We start from the raw sequence: 16,601 nt of genomic DNA, 5'->3' as shown, positions 1-16,601 counted from the left end.
ATACATCTAATAATGGTCTATTTAAAAACAATATATTAAATTTTATAAGATAGTACAGCTGTGTCACAAATGCAGAAATCACAGTACTATTTTTACAGAAATCTCACTAAAATTAAATATATACATGTAGATAACTGAAAAATACTCCATTGTAAATGCATTAGTATTCCATTTCTACAGTTTCATGTTTTATTATTTCTGCACAATAAGATTTCTGGATCATTATTTCAATATATTTTTGGGTACTGACAGACTCATTTTCATAGGAACTCTTAATCCTATCACATTTCAGTTTATAGAATCATAGAATCTCAGATTAGGTTACCTTGGAAAGGATATCTGAAGTTCATCAAGTCCAACATCAAAAATAAATCAAAGTATGATCAAAGTATGAATATAATGATATAATTTGCATGTATATTTCATAGAATCATAGAATGGTTTGGGTTGGAAGGGACCTTGAAGACCATCTATAATTCCATCCTGCTACCATGGGCAGGGACACCTCCCACCAGACCAGATTGCCCAAAGCCCCATCCAGACTGGCCTTGTGTATGCCCCAGGGATGGGGCATACATAGCTTCTCTGGGCAACCTGTGCCAGTGCCTCACTACCCTAAGAGTAAAGAGCTTCCCAGTACCTAATATAAATTTACCCAGTTTTAGTTTAAAACCATCCCCCCTTGTCCTGTTACTACACTCCCTGAAAAAGAGTCCCTCCCCACCTTTCCTCTAGGAAATATAATTAAATAATTAGACAAACATTTTATAAATTATAATTTATGACATTTTTGCTGATAATATAAAATGAAGGAGGAAGAAAAAATGTATGTACCTACCTCAATGTCATCTTTATTTTGAAGAATTGGTGCTTCCATGATGTTTCGAAGGCAAAAGGTATCAGATTCTATATCAAATTGATGTCCTGTTGTTTCAGCTATACGATCCCAGTGTCTTTGCTTCATTGCTTTGTCAGTCATCATTTCCAACAAAGGACAAGACTCACTGAAATCATCAATTTTTTTCTTGAGATCTAAAAATGCTTGCCAGGTTTGGAGTCCTTTAGGTAGCCTACGACACCTGCAGTTGAGTTAAAATGATGCAGTCGTAAATGTCCTTTTGTCAAAATAGGAAATTTTAAAAACATTCTAAAAACACATGAGGAAATATGAAATAGCTGCTATTGAGGTCAACATTTTCTATGTAAAATTGTGTCAAATTAGTCTATCTTTTTAGGTAAAAACCCGTAAGTCCTCTTAACAAAACATATTACTTAACATTTTTAACCTCTGATGCATTCTTTGCTAATAAACAGAAATATTGCAGCTTGCATTAAAACATAAGTTAATTAGCTGCTTATCATCACAAATTTTTATTGACCAAAAAACATATTAATATTTTATCGTTTGCTCTGTTTGCAAACTTTCTTTTCATTCATTAATAAAGGATTAATATGAGGTTCAGTTATTCGGAGCACAGGAATCAGATATGAAAAAGATGCACATTTTGAATAATATGCTGCAGGTTCCAAAGCTGTGAGCCTTGTTATCCTTACTGAGCCCTGTAAATCAGAAGATGACATTTTACACAAAGACAAGATACTACAGATTAGGTGTCTGTCAAGAGTTTGCTTCTTTGAGTGGCTCTTCATCTCTGAAATTCTAATATATATAACCTCAAAATTGTGAAAAACAAAACAAAACACTACCACCAACAAAAAACAAAACCACTACCTTTGGCACATATTTCCTTGAAATATTATCATTTCACAGTTAATGTTTCCCACTCAGAGATTCAGAACTAACACAAATTTCAAACCCAATCTTCCACTCTGTCAAAAGTGCAGTTAAAAAACTATGTAAATTTTTCACTTACCAATTATAATGCTATATTTGATATAATACATAAGTTAAGCTTCACAAAAACATACACTTTCTAGACTACCATGACACCCTGATGCCCATTAAAAAATAAATAAATAAATAAAAATCCTCATTTTGTAGCACAGATCCTCTCCCTCTAGTTCATGAAGGTTTTGGTACTATTTTTGGATTACTTGAAGTCATCAGTGAGATAAGGCATGAAAAAAAAACTTTCAAATCAATGCTAAGTGGTAAGATATGTTGACAAAGCAAAGGATTAAAGAATTTGATGAGTCAATAATTGGGGCGTGTACTTAACAAGCTAAGGAAAAACTTTTTATACAGAAGACTTTTCACTGGAGCTACAAAGGTAATTGGCCTTTTATACGCTTTTACATTAAACAACGAATTTCAAAGAGTATTATAACTTAGCTTTTGAGAAACTCTGCATTTCAGGAACTAGATTTAAGATTGATGTAAAGCTATCTTAGTAGGGCTGCTCTACTCTATAATCGTAGTATAGATATAACCAAAACACCAAATACTTGCACAAGAACAAATACACATCAATTCATTATACCTTTATTTTGGAAATTAATAAAGTCAGATTCTGGAATGTTACTCCAATAAGAGGACTGGGGGAAAGAAGTGCAAAAAAAGGTGGAATTGTTTCAGAATTGAGCTTATCATGACACAGGATTGCCTTATGTAGCAGGATAGTGGTGGACAGGTCTCAATGATGCAGTTACTCTGTTGTAAATTATTATTCTCCTATTCTTCCATACTGTATTTCTTCCAAAAATAATAAATGTACTTTTTAGAAAAGGTTAGAAAATACTTCTGAAGCAATCTAATTACATCTTAATAGTCTCAACGACAAAGCCATTTTAAGCTTTCAAACTTACTGCAATGTTTGTTGCTTTTTCTTTTCTTTCTTTTTTTTTTTTTTCCTCAAAACTATGCTATTTAGATGCTATTGTTAATCCATGTTAATGCATTTTAAAAGGAAGAAATGTTTTAAAAAAGGATGAAAGAAGGGAAATGATTTTCTTACTCTGGTCTGTGCTGGTGCAGCCTCACCTCAAGTACTGCGTGCAGGTTTGGGTGCCACAATATAAAAAGGACATAAAACTATTAGAGAGCATCCAGAGGAAAGCTACAAAGATGGAAAAGGGTCTAGAGAGCAAGACGTATGAGGACTGGCTGAAGTCACTTGGTTTGTTCAGCCTACAGAAGAGGAGGCTGAAGGGAGGCCTCATGGCAGCCTGTAGTTTCCTAACAAGGAGAGCAGAAGGGCAGGTGCTGAGCTCTGCTCTCTGGGGACACAGCATGGAGCTCCAGCAGAGGAGGCTTAGGTTGTATATTAGGAAAAGGTTCTGCATCCAGAGGGTGGTTGGACATGGGGACAGGCTCCTCAGAGCAGTGGTCACAGTACCAAGCCTGCCGAAGTTCAAGAAGCACTTGGACAATGCTCTCAGACACATGGTCAGATTTTTTACGTGGTCCTGTGTGGAGGCAGGAGTTGGAATTCATGATCCTTGTGGGTAAATTCCAACTCAGGATACTCTATGACTCTATGAAATATTGTAAAAGACTCAGAAATGTTATCATTGTATCCAGCACTTTAAGTCAATAGGCTACTCCGCCTAGTTGATTAATTTCCCTTTCACAAACTTTCAGCATAACAGTTTGGTTGGTTTAATAAAGGAGATCAACACTTCAACTCATTATATAGTATTCTGTTATCAAAACTACAGATGAAAGACAGGTTAACTAAAAGTATAGCATTATCCCACTCTTTCTTGAAGAACCTGATCACCTTATGATAAACCTTATTCATGGAAGTTTTGTATTTAAATATATCAAATAGCTTCACTAAAGTTACCTAAATCTTAATTAATTTAATGTAAGTTTCTGTTCATATTAAGAACACACCTGTTTTGAAAATCCAGAAGCTCAGCATTAATTTTTTCAATATCTACATCTGTCCAAAGTATCTCATAATAACCATTGATGCTGCTTATTACAGTATCATACAATCCATACAATTTCTGAAGCAAGTTTAACTCCTTCCTGGAACCAAAAAAGTCATACGAATAATATCAATCAGCTATTTGGATATCTATACATGATATCTGAAATACTACTACCAAAAATTGAGATCAATTAGATTTTATTTCTTAATCTAGAAAAGAACAGTTCATGAATACAAACAAACAAAGAAACAAACAACAACAACAAAGCAGATGGTGCTAAAGACCTATTAACTACTCTAAACTTATATGGGGAAAGTTTTGCTTTGGTATACTTCTATAAAACTTCAACTCATCCAAAAGACATGATTGTCCCCCTAATACTCAGTAGTATCTTCATCCTCCCCTCAAATACTGTGTGAAATTTTGTGGTCCACAATATAAGAATATAAAACTATTAAGATATGTTCAAAGGAGGGCAACAAAGATGTTGAAAGGACTAGAGGGCATGAATTATGAGGAGTGGGTGAGGATACTTGGTTCGCTTAGCTTAGAGAAAACTGAGGAGTGACTTCACTGCTGTCTACAACTTCCTCATAATGAGATGTGGAGAGGGAGGTGTTGTTCTCTTCTCTCTGGTGACTAGTGATAGGTCATGGCTTAAAGCTGAGTCAGGGGAAGATCTGGATATTAGGACAAGTATATTGGATGTTAGGATTAGGTTCTTCACTGAGAGGGTGGGTGTTCAAGCACTGGAACAGATTCCTCAGGGAAGCAGTCACAGCCCAAAGCCTGTTGGTGTTTAACAAGCATGTGAACAATTCCTCATAGATACGTGGTTTCACTCTTAAATTGCCCTGTGTGGAATCCAGAGCCAGACTGTGTGATCTTTGTGTGTCTTCCAACTAAGGATATTTTATGATTCTGTGGTAGTTTATGCACCTTGAGGTGGCTCTGTAGTGCAAAGCAGGGGCACTGGGACGGGATCCCCAGAGCAGTGGTCAGTGTACCAAGACAGCTGGAGTTCAAGAAGCACTTGGACAGTGCTCTCAGGTCAGTTTTTTTGGTTGGTCCTGAGTGGAGCCAGAAGTTGGAATTCATGATCCTTGTAGGTCCATTCCAACTCAGGATATTCTATGATTCTATGATTCCCCTTTTGTGTACCTTTAGCCTTTCTAATATACTTAATAAACACCTAGAACAGCTGTATTTCCACAATTACCTGACTTTATGCAAAACTGCATAGTCTGTGACAGGCAATCCAAACAACTGCTCACCAGATGAGTATGTGATAAACTTTCTCCAAAGCTCATCAAAATTAGCCTGGTGACATTAAGATTCATACAGACAAAATAAATTATATATATAATTTAAAATAGTCTAATAATAAATCTACAGTTCTACACTTGTCTTAAAACACTTGTATTACAAGCATAAACATCTGAAAAATACATTTAATCTAAATTTTTGAAACAGTTTTCATGTAAAGCAGTATCAATTCCATATGTTGAATTCAGTTAGTAAATATATTTATAAAGCAATAATTTGAAGAAACATTTTACAAAAATGGGATGTGAAATTAATTCCATATCATGCAGACAGAAAAGTAAATACTTGTATTAGGTGATAAAGTAGACGTCCTGAATTAAAAACATCAGAGAGTGCCAAAAATACAGCTACTGTCAGACAAAGTGTAAGTGCTGTCCAAAGTTATTGGATCAACATGGGAAAGTGAAAGAACAGTTTGCGTACAACAGCATTACCTTGTCGGCATAAATGTATCTGACAAATTTATTTGAAGAGCAAATTCAAACAAAGTCATTTCATTTTCAGTATATATTAGATGCATGTGGAAGTTTAAGCTTTTGTTACTTTGTTGGTGCTTTTCAAGAACTTTGAATTCACTTTTTACAGAATAAATATATAATACATAAGATACTAACAACAGTCACGTGGGTTGGGGCTGAGGCAGAATCTTCAAGTTATAACTTTTGAAGAAAACAAGGATAAAAAATGGAATAAAGCTCATTGTGGAACCACGAACTAAGGTTCATAACAAAAACAAAACACTGAGTTGAAAGGCGAGTTTCTAATGGAAAATGTGATCTTTACAGGAGGGAAAGATTGGTTTATGTGACCAATATATAATCTGGCTTCTTTTTAGCTACTATTGACTTGTACTTGCCTCTTCCCTTTTTTTTATTTTTCTTATTTCTTTAGGTAGATAATTTCTGCTCAAGAAACATGAAGAGTGGAGCAGGGTTACTTATCAGTCCTTCTACTTAAAGGAAAACATTGCCTGATTAAATACTAAACAAAATACCCACCGAGATTGAGTCTTCGGTAAGTGTGTCTTTCTCTAAACTCACTTTGATAAGCAACAGTGGATCTAAATTTAATTATTTCAAAATGTAACTGTTTATTTTCTTACCTGAAAGATCTGTAGCCTATTACTAGCTTCCTGAGGTGGAATATTTGGAACCATAGGTCCTTCCTTTTAAAGAAACAATTAACAAAAACCTCAATATTAATTCTCAAAGTGACTGAAGTCCACTGTATATTTACAGTAGCTCATCACAAAATACATAACCTTTTGATAGTCAAGATCCAATTAAGTTACGTGTGTTGCTAACACAATATTTACAGTGGTAAATCTAATAAAAGATAACACTTATAAAATTAAGAAATCTTTAGCTTTATTAAATTGAACAGCAATAGATTTCATTTCTCATATTTTGTTTGTTTGAAATAAATAAACAATAATAATAAAAAATATATATTTATATATATACATACATACATGTATCTCCAGTGTGTGGCCTGCGACACTTTTTTAACATGGGAATACAATCAAAGATATCATAATGTACTGCAATTTCTAAACTAAGATCTCACGAAAAATCATGCCACCGGTGATTCTCTTCTCTGAGTGGTTTGCACTGCTGTTTCTCCAGACTTAAAAGTATGACGTATAACAATGACTGCTTAACAACCATGACATATTTACCATATTCAGTAGCTCAACAGCATAAAACTCTGGCATCCAACTGATGCAAATAAAAATATTGAAAAGCCAAGTACAAGTCTTTCAGATAACTAAAAAATTAATATTACAGTTACCGTTTCATATGATGTTTCAAAGTTTGACACATCTTCCCGAAAAACTGCAACTGATTCCAGTAAATTACTTTTAAATTTGGGCTGAACTTGAACCAACTCATCCTGAATTCTGGTCTGACAAAAAAGAATAACAAGAAATACATTATTATTTTCTTTATTTTTTTTTTATTTTTAAAATCAGGAACAGATATTTGAGCCATATATAACCCAAAATCATACATACATAAGTATTAAAGTTTTGAACAAAAGCGAATGATTTGAAACTAAACAGGTATTATTTTCTTTCATGGTGCTACATGCTCAATTTTTGAGATGACAGATGAAAACAGCAACAACACTCTCTCCCATCTACTAACAAATGAATATTTACAATGAATATTTACAAAAGGGGAGAAGGAAATAAAAGGACACAGAAAACAGAACAATAAAGATCCTTTTTCTCTCCATTCCTCTTCTCCCTCTAAAAAAAAAAACAAAACCCAAAATGTTACAGTCCTCATGGATTGCTCAGTATTTTCTTTAAAAACGTCAGTATTCTTTGTTCAAAAGTTTGAGAGAGAAACAAGAACTGCCTGAAATCAAAATATAAATTACTCATGCCAGTGATTACTCTGCAGAATAGGATCTAAATATTACAATAAAATATTTCCATATTTCCACCAAAACTTCCCCATTTCAGGAAAAGGTCCAACAGACACAGAGCTTTTGAGGGATATGTCTGTCCTAAACAATGACATGTACAGTCATCATTTAAGGGGAAGGACGGTGAGGAAGTATGCAATTTTTAAAATTATGTAACCTAAGAGCTGTAATCTTGATCAGACAAGAATGGAGCAAAAACTGTAAAAGAAAGGCACCAGAAAAATCAAAGAGAATAAATAAATTTCTCATTTTCTTGCAGATTTTAGGCACATATATAAAAGCTATAATAAATATTTTAATATTAAAGAACTTCTCTATAAAAATAAAATTAGAAAATGAACATCCTAATCAAAGGTATAGACACTAGTGAGCAACTAAGACCAAGAGTCAGAATACAAACCGGAGTCTGTCCCACACTCATTTATATCCTAAACTGTAGTTTTATATACTTACAGCTTTTTTCTGTAATTTATTAAAAGAATATCTGAGTGAATCAACACCTTCTGATTCTTCTTTTGTAACCTCAATTTCAAATGTGTTTAAAATGGCATAGGCTTCCTAGACGAAAAGAGAAAACCTTAGTAACGATCCATTTTAAGTTCATTTGCAGAAACATAGATCCAATGTGTTAATAACATTTCAAAGAAAATCTACACATGTAATTTAGGCATAAAATATTCATTTGTTCTTAAAAAAAAAAAAAAAAAAAAAAAAGGATGTTGAATAAATCAGAACTAGAGCAAAACAGTAAAAAAGAGTTTCTTTAAATAAAATTCTCTTGGATGAGATAACAGAAAGATATACAAACACAATACATTGAATATTAAATATATATGAAGTTTTATCATCTTAATGGTATCTGTATTACATTACCTGAATGTATATTTTGATTTTTTTTTCCCCACCTCTGAATTACTCTCACTAAATCACAGATTTTGGAAATATTTTGCCATCTGACCCATAGAATCTTTACTATATGTTTTCAAGCTATCAAGCGTCTGCATAAGTATCTATTTCATTATGAACCTTTCTTATTATTTATTCACACTAGTAACTTGTTTGCATCCATGGAGTTTGCACATCTTCTGTTTTATGACCCTCTTATCAGACCAAGGGAACAACTTATTTAAACATAAGACTGCCTTCTTATTTTACAGATTCCCAAAAGGTACGCATAAGATTGGTTAATGAAGACAACACTACATATCATGTTAGCTGATTCTCTGACCTATGACTTCTATTATGTGCAGTTCATGATGTTTCATAAATATAGTTGTTTACTCTGTGCAGATACCTACACTTGGAATTCTCTTGTTCAACTTCTGAGAGGTGTAAACTGAATCACTGCGGTTATAAGGGGCCTCTAGAGATTGTCTAGTCCATTCTAGTCCATTCCCTCACAACCTCAAGGCAGGGTAACCTGGAACATTTTGCCCAACACCAGGTCCTGTGTCCAGTCAGGTTTTTCTTCAAGGATGGAGATACACTCCAAGTGTATCTCACCCACCAGAGTGAAAGAGTAGTTTCACCTCCCTTGACCTGCTGGGACTCTTCTAACTAATGCTGCCCAGGATACCTTTAACTTTCTTTGCCACAAGCACACTTTGTTGGCTCATGTTCAACGTGGTATATACCAAGAAACACAATTCTTTTTTTGCAGTGATTATTTTCAGACAGTCACCCCAGCCTTTGCTGGTGCCTATGCTGCCTATTCATCTCCTGGAGGAGGACTCAGCATCTGCCCTTTTTGAGCTTAGTGAGTTTCCTGCCCTTTCAGTTTTGTGTCACCTGCAATCTTGCTGAGGGTGCACTCTGTCCCATTCTCCAGGTCATTAACACAGTACTAGACCGAGGGTGGGCCCATGTGGTACTTTTGCTATTTACAGGCCTCCAACTAGACTTTGTGCCACTGATCATAACACTTTGAGCCTGACAATTCAGCCAACTTTCAGTCAAACGCACTGTCTGCTTACCTAGCCTACATTCCATCAGTTTGTCAACGAGAATGTTATAGGAGACATTGTCAAATTCCTCACTATAATCACAATAAATAATGCCCAACGTTTTCCCTATGTCCACTGAGCTAGACATTATAGAAGCCTATCAAATTGGTCAGGCATGATTCTTCAGACTATAATCAGTCTATGCCTGATCGCCTTCCAGTCTTACTTTTCCTTACATCAAGCCCTCCTTCCTTCAGTCATGTTCTAGCAAGAAATAAAATGCCTAATCACCCCCAAAAGTTCTAATTAAGCTCACTAAGGAAACAAGACAAAACATTGAACTTTTTCAACTGAAATTACTGATCAGGTGACACTATTTTATATTCAGATCTTGATTTTATCAGCTATAAACTCTTATTTATTTAAGGAAAGCTCATGAAGAAAGAACAGAGTGGAACTCATTATTTTAGTAAAGAAAAGGAGTAAATGTATAGAATGTAAGATGTAGAAAGGTTTGTAGAGAGGTTTGGGAAAGAATCTTTAGACTAATATTCATCTCAAAGTGCCAGAAACTGGTAAAAAATATTATTCCTTCAGAATTTAAAATATCTTTATGATATTATTTACAATTTTTGCATCACTTTTCCTACATATGTAAAATCTGAGAAAGAAACAGTGCCAAACTCAGTTTCTCTTGCTTATTTTATTTAATATCTATATGTGTGATTATCACATCCCTATCTTTTGCCTGACAAGTAGTCTGAAGATACTCAGCCTAAGAAAGAACGTTTAGTAATACTTCCTTAACTTAATATTAGGAATAATATCAACAATCCACTGAAAGTCCATTCTGGTATCACATTAACAGAACAGTCTTCCAGAAGGAAAATGTTAGTATTGAGCAGTACAATTTCTTCTTCAAAAGGTGGATAAAAATGTAAAACAGATGTTATATTAAGCTGACTATTTCTGAGTATGATAAAAAAAAAAAACAACAGAACAGCGAAGTATATATAAAGCTTAATGAACTTCTTTATCCAGTTAAATCAGGGAAACTGGAAGAATGCTGCAAATTTCTGACAGCATACAATGATGTGTGGCTCTGTGAATGCATTCTGGTTATATTCAAGGGGGTTAGATTATAACAATGTTTTCTCTTGGACACAGAATAGTTAGGAAAAAGATTAAGGCTAATGGAAAAGCACACAGCAAAAGGGAGATTACTGTTCCTGTCTCTTGTGCTCACATCTGCTTATTTCTGCATGCCATCTCCTATATTGTATTTAAGTTATAAATTATTTGAGAATCTATTTTTTTTATTCTGAATTTATACAGTAAATACCAAACTATCTAATAGTGGTTCATAATTTATAATAAAAATAGCAATAAAAATACTACTTTGTTTCCTATCTTCCTTGTAGACCTTTTATAACAGTAAACTCCTTATTTGGGTTCTCACTTTATTTAGTGACTCCTCATATATAAAACTAACTGTTTTAATCAAAATAAAAAATTAAAGTCATCTTACTTCAATAGGTCCCAGAGTCATATCCATTTGTATTTTATTATCACGTATGATAGATAAAGCTTCCATTGCCAGTCTGACATCATCTAGGTCACGCAGAGGTCGAGACAATTTCTTTAAATATGTAGTTATGAATGACATCATGTCTGTCATTTTCTTTTTATATTCCTCATTTAAATAATGACAGAGGACCATCTTCCAGGCTTTGGCTTCAACTGATAAAGCTTTTTTCAGGGGTCCTGTTTTCAAAATAAATAAATATATAAATCCACACATCATATATGGTTCTGTATAGCAATTCAGAATAACATCAGCAGAAATGCAATCCAATTACTCTAGTTTAAAATTTTTTTTTTGGAATTTCAAGTATACTTGAATACTTTTGTATTTTTCTATTTTCATCTGTAAGATGCTTTGGTAAGTTTATCTGATACGACATATAGAGATGATAAATAAAGAAGAAAAATACCTAATTACTGATTTACATTCTCAGAGATGATCTTTAATTAGCATATATTAACTAAGTGCATGAAGATTGTTGATATTTAAATGGCTTATACCAGTTGAAGAAATGACATCTTGAGATTTCAATACTGGGATTTGGAACACTTCATAACTAAAGCTATAAGGTGTCAAATCAGATCATGAACAATTAATGTATGAACACAAACTGACACTGAAGAGACAGAAAAGCCAATTATTGGCACTTTAACTTGTGCGAACAAGTTAGGATTTTAATAAGCAATATATTATACTCTGGTGACAGAAGCTGAAAGGTCCTAACACCATATAACCCTTCTAGTTACAAATTTTACAGAAGATATGCTTTCCTCTTTAGTAATGCAGCTATCAGTATTAAAATACTGATTCCAAAAGGCCATTAGATATCCAGAGCTAATCATCTAAAAATGTCCTTGTGGATCCCTTCAAACTCTGAATATTCTGTGATACTCTCCCTACTGTGCGTATATATGAATTTATGTAAATTCCTATGGGCACATACACAACATGCGCACAAGCACTTGCATACTTACAATACTTATTAATTCTTTCAACGTCTTCACTAAACAGGATTGTGCAGCAGTGGATTTCTTAAGCAAAAATGTGCATTTTATGAAACTTATTTCCTTCAACTGGGGTTAAAATTGTTATTTTCCAAATTGTTATTTTCCATGTAATTGACTATACATTTTATATATATTTTATATATATAGACAACTCACTAGATTTTTATATACCCTTTCTCATACTGCCTCATTGACCACCTTATTCATGTTCTCCTAAAAAAACACACACACACACAAAACAAACACAAAAACAAACAAACAAAGAAACGTGAAGAAGTCTTTTAAAATCTTCACCAAGAACCCAAGGGTACAAGGGATTTTGTTTGTTTGTTGATCTTTGAAGATCTATATTTTGTTAAAGAAACAAACTACCATGATGTTATCTTGCATAATGTCATGGTAGTATTTTCATTAGTTTCATGCCTAACTTCCTATTCTGCACAAAAAAAAAAAAAGTATCTTAGGATCCAAACACTACTACATAGGGAAGCAATATAAACAAAATGAAGTGCCCATAATAACTTCTACTCATATTTGTAAGCAATTTATTTTAGAGAATAAGCCAAGTAACCTATGACTATTTTATGCATTATCTTACGATGTACAAAGAGAAGAAAATGTCATACCTGTGTGCAATTCAATTGGACCAAGAAGAATAATGGGTTTTAAATCTTCCATCTCTTGCTCAAACATAGCATAGTGAAGTATTTCTTCCTTAATTTCAGTCAGAGATGGACAGCTAGCCAAAAATTGCTGTATGAAGGTTAAAATGTCAATCAACAATTATCCTTTTTTCATAGTTTTGGTAAAAAAGGTGGCAACACTTATTCAGGAATTACTGAAAATGTGTATCGATATTATGCCTGTATTTATCCTTCCATGGCCTTGCTAAATTAGGAAAATGCACAGGAGTAGACATTCACATTTATGAATTTCTCTGTCAGTAATTCTCAAGCTTGTTGGAAAAATCTGATCAAATTTAACAGAGAAACAGACATCCAAGACATATTGTTCCTACCAGTTTTGTAAAAACATGTGACATAACAGATCAAAAAATATGTCTGCACTTACAGTAAGGGTAGACCATTAGCGGAATAACATATGAAACAACTGCAGTAAAACAAATTTTGTAAGGAGTTCCATGAGCGTAAGAACTCAGGTGTAGAAAAGTTTTGTGATCCTGAAAAGCTGCATTTTGGAAATGTTACCCAAGATATGTATTCAATACACCTACATTGCGTGGATAAACAATAAATGATGAAAGTTATTTTCCTCTTCTTTTGTGTGAGAGCACCCAGACTGGCAGTGGGAGAGTTAGCACAGTGCTGAAGAAGGGGGATGGAAAAAAGGGCATGCATGCATAAAAATGAAATGCAGTATTATTGAGGCTTCTTCTGTAACACTTTTCTTCAGCATTAACTAGACCAAGCTAACAGTATTTGATTAAACTAAAAAATTAATTAGACTACAAGTAAAATAAGGTATATTTCTTAGCCCACGTAAATTGTGCAAGTTGCAGTGTGATATCCAAAAGAGACCTGGTACTCCTGTAGCAAACAAGGTGATGTGATATTCACAGATTTATCTACATACAATGCAGTCTGTTAAATAGAAAGTAATAGAAAACTGAATTAAGCCAAGGTTAAATGAAGTATATATAGTAGCCAACTTTCTTCTACTGAACATCCAAATTCAAGCTTTAAATTAAAAATCTGTTGTAGAAGAACAGTGTGAATATTCTGAAGGTTAATTCCCAGAGACTTCTAATTACTGGAAATGAGCTTTTTCCTGTTCTAAAAGGAACTACATTTTTCTACTGCTTCTGAGGACTCAACTTGCAGGAAACAACCTGTTAACAATAATTCAAACAACCAGGAAGGGAATACAGGATTTTTATTTTTTTTTTTTGTTGGGTAGAGGTTGCAGAACTCACCTTCTCGAATTAAATAAAGAAAAGGTGGTGAATAAAAATATGTATTAAACTCAAAATAACGACTTAAATACTTTTCATAGAGAAAAATGCACATGTATCAACACTGACAGTATGAGAAGTTCTGTGCGAAACTGGAGTACTTTCTTATGGCCTGAAATTCAGAGTTCTACAAACAAAAAAAGAAATTAAAAACAAGCAAAACAAAACAAACAAAAAACCTAGGACCACTTTATCATTATATAGAAAGGCACAGAAACAGAAAAACCCAACCTTCAACATAAGAAATATGTAGCATGCTATTCCTTCTGCCTAGGAACTACTATAACCACAACTACTTCATATAGACAGAATCAAAATTTGAGCTTCTAGTATCTTTTCTACACTCTTTTTCTTGATTTTTTTTTTATCAATGTTTTCTAATTTCAAATGATTAGATTAATGAAAAACAATCCTGTAGATCAGCATTAAACTCACCTGAACTTTGGCATCTCTATCTTCTGTCCACAGCTCCTTATATTTCTGAAAATCCTGCAAAGCTTCACTAGCTGCTTCTCTAATATAATTCACAGAAGAAGAGAGGAGCACAACTAATTTAGAAATATCTTCATGTTCTGCAACACCTGAGTAAAAATTTCGTAGCTTTCTTTGTATCACAACTTCTTTCATTCTTTCTGTAAGGTAAAATCATATATAAATTAATAAACTATTACAAGTCTGGTCAGTTATAGTTCTTTAAACCTATGCAGGCCATCTTAAGCACAGTTGCTGTTCAGTAGGGCTGTATAACCTTCTTTACGTGTCTATCTGCTTAATATGAAGGCACCAAGTACTAGTTCAGTCTAAGCTCTATACAGTTAGGGCAAATTCAGCCTAGAATTGATGTTTCAAAATGCAAAGAAAATATCCTTCTTTATTCACTATTTTTCCTTTTTATGGTTTACTTGCAACTAGAAGATGACAAGGCTTCATAAATATTTTAGGCTTTTTCTTTTTAAATTCATATAATAAGGTTTTAAAATCATATAAACCCCTTAAAACAGTGTTTCTTGAACTCTAAGATACTTGAATTAAGTAGCCTTTCATTAACTATCTTTAGTAACATCAAAAGAGACATCAAACTTTACCAAGTTGCATCTTTTATTAGAGCAAAAATAAAGTTTGTGAGACAAATGTAGCTTCAAAACACAAACGGTTGATATCAGTCTTTTGAGTCTTGTCTGAAAGAGGGTAGAGCTGAAGGAAGAGGAAAAAAAAAAAGAGAGAGAGAGAGAGAAGAGATTCTGCTAAACCTTTCACTTCCGAATATGCTTCCAAAGGCATTTTGAAAGAAAACACAGAAGCTACACAAACGTAGCTGCTGTTCCAGTTATATTGTTGATTTTGAAACAGGATCCCAGTCTCCTTTAAGAACTACAAACTCAAACAGAAGGTAAGTAAAATACAATCTATCATGTCCCTACTTCATCTCTGATGAGCTGTTGATACAATCAAGATCAATGTAGACATTGCTGTTCCTAAAGTTCTAATGAGCCCATCTGCCATGACAAGGGCCTGAGCATTTTGAAGCATATGTAAGAGAATGGAGAAGGAAAATCCTTCTGCCATTTCTTCCTGCCATCCATGCTGTTTAATGGGGGGATTTAAAGCAATGCCAACTTTTCTTCTGGTCAGCAAACTTTTACAGGGATCTGGTCACTGAAAACAAAGTCTCAGACTGATCCCATCTGTGCCATCTGTTCCATAGAACTAGCTGACCAAATAATAACATATCCCCTCCACACAACACCCTTTCCTGGATGTTGCTGATGGAGTTGCTTTAAAGTGATGAAAAAGATTACTTGCTAACTTTGTATTTCGACACAGCAGAGGGAAAGGCTATGGCTGTCTTATGAGTAGTAGTCTTAGTAATTTTCTGTCACCCTGCTTAAGAGATTATTTTTCTATGTCTGTGCTTCAAATGATTATAAATCCCAACTCTGGACTATGAGAGAAAAAATTTCCAAGATACCAAATATTTCCCAAAGGAATCACAACAAAGATGCTACTGCAGTGTAGATCACAAAGAGAACCTGACATCAAAAGTTTGTTGTTTTTCTTTGGTTGGTTGTTCCAGTGGGTGCTTGCTTCATATGGACATCTAACCATAGAAACAGTATGGACATCTAATCATAGAAACAGAAATTTCTGCATAAAAATAATATTAGGGAAAAAAAGTATGTGACTAGAATGCCTGCAGGTCTATCTACATTGAGAATATTCACATGAACAAACACTTCAATCGTTTTATAATCCATTTTGGGAATACAGACAGAAAATAAACGTTGTCACTGAAATATACTATATAGATTATACTGTACTCTTTCTATCTCAATGTTTCAATGACATTTAGTCTACATAATTGTTTATGGCTACAACTATAACATAACAAGTAAGTAAAAAGATGACCTAAGGAGTTTACTTTGCCTCAGTTATATAGGGGATTCATAATTTAGCAATTTTTCAAAAAGAAAATTTTGATTATTGTTTCTAAAGGTTCT

At 33.7% G+C, this 16,601-nt stretch overlaps 1 protein-coding gene across 1 annotated transcript in view; it reads right to left on the bottom strand.

Annotated features, from left to right (window-relative positions):
• Window positions 1–16,601, bottom strand: part of DNAH8 (dynein axonemal heavy chain 8) — a 134,735-nt gene that overhangs the window by 79,105 nt on the left and 39,029 nt on the right. The window contains exons 28-36 of the mRNA XM_068676576.1: window positions 14,539–14,735; window positions 12,758–12,884; window positions 11,068–11,303; window positions 8,050–8,154; window positions 6,955–7,068; window positions 6,266–6,328; window positions 5,057–5,157; window positions 3,797–3,934; window positions 839–1,079 (exon numbers count right to left, since the gene is read on the bottom strand). Of these exons, the coding sequence (XP_068532677.1) occupies window positions 839–1,079; window positions 3,797–3,934; window positions 5,057–5,157; window positions 6,266–6,328; window positions 6,955–7,068; window positions 8,050–8,154; window positions 11,068–11,303; window positions 12,758–12,884; window positions 14,539–14,735 (1,322 nt within the window). The remainder of the gene's footprint in view (window positions 1–838; window positions 1,080–3,796; window positions 3,935–5,056; window positions 5,158–6,265; window positions 6,329–6,954; window positions 7,069–8,049; window positions 8,155–11,067; window positions 11,304–12,757; window positions 12,885–14,538; window positions 14,736–16,601) is intronic.

This window comes from Anas acuta, chromosome 3 (assembly GCF_963932015.1).
Source record: "Anas acuta chromosome 3, bAnaAcu1.1, whole genome shotgun sequence".
NCBI classification, from domain to species: Eukaryota; Metazoa; Chordata; class Aves; order Anseriformes; family Anatidae; genus Anas; species Anas acuta.
The sequence above is the reverse complement of the archived record's forward strand: the minus strand, read 5'-3'. Positions and strand labels throughout refer to the sequence as shown.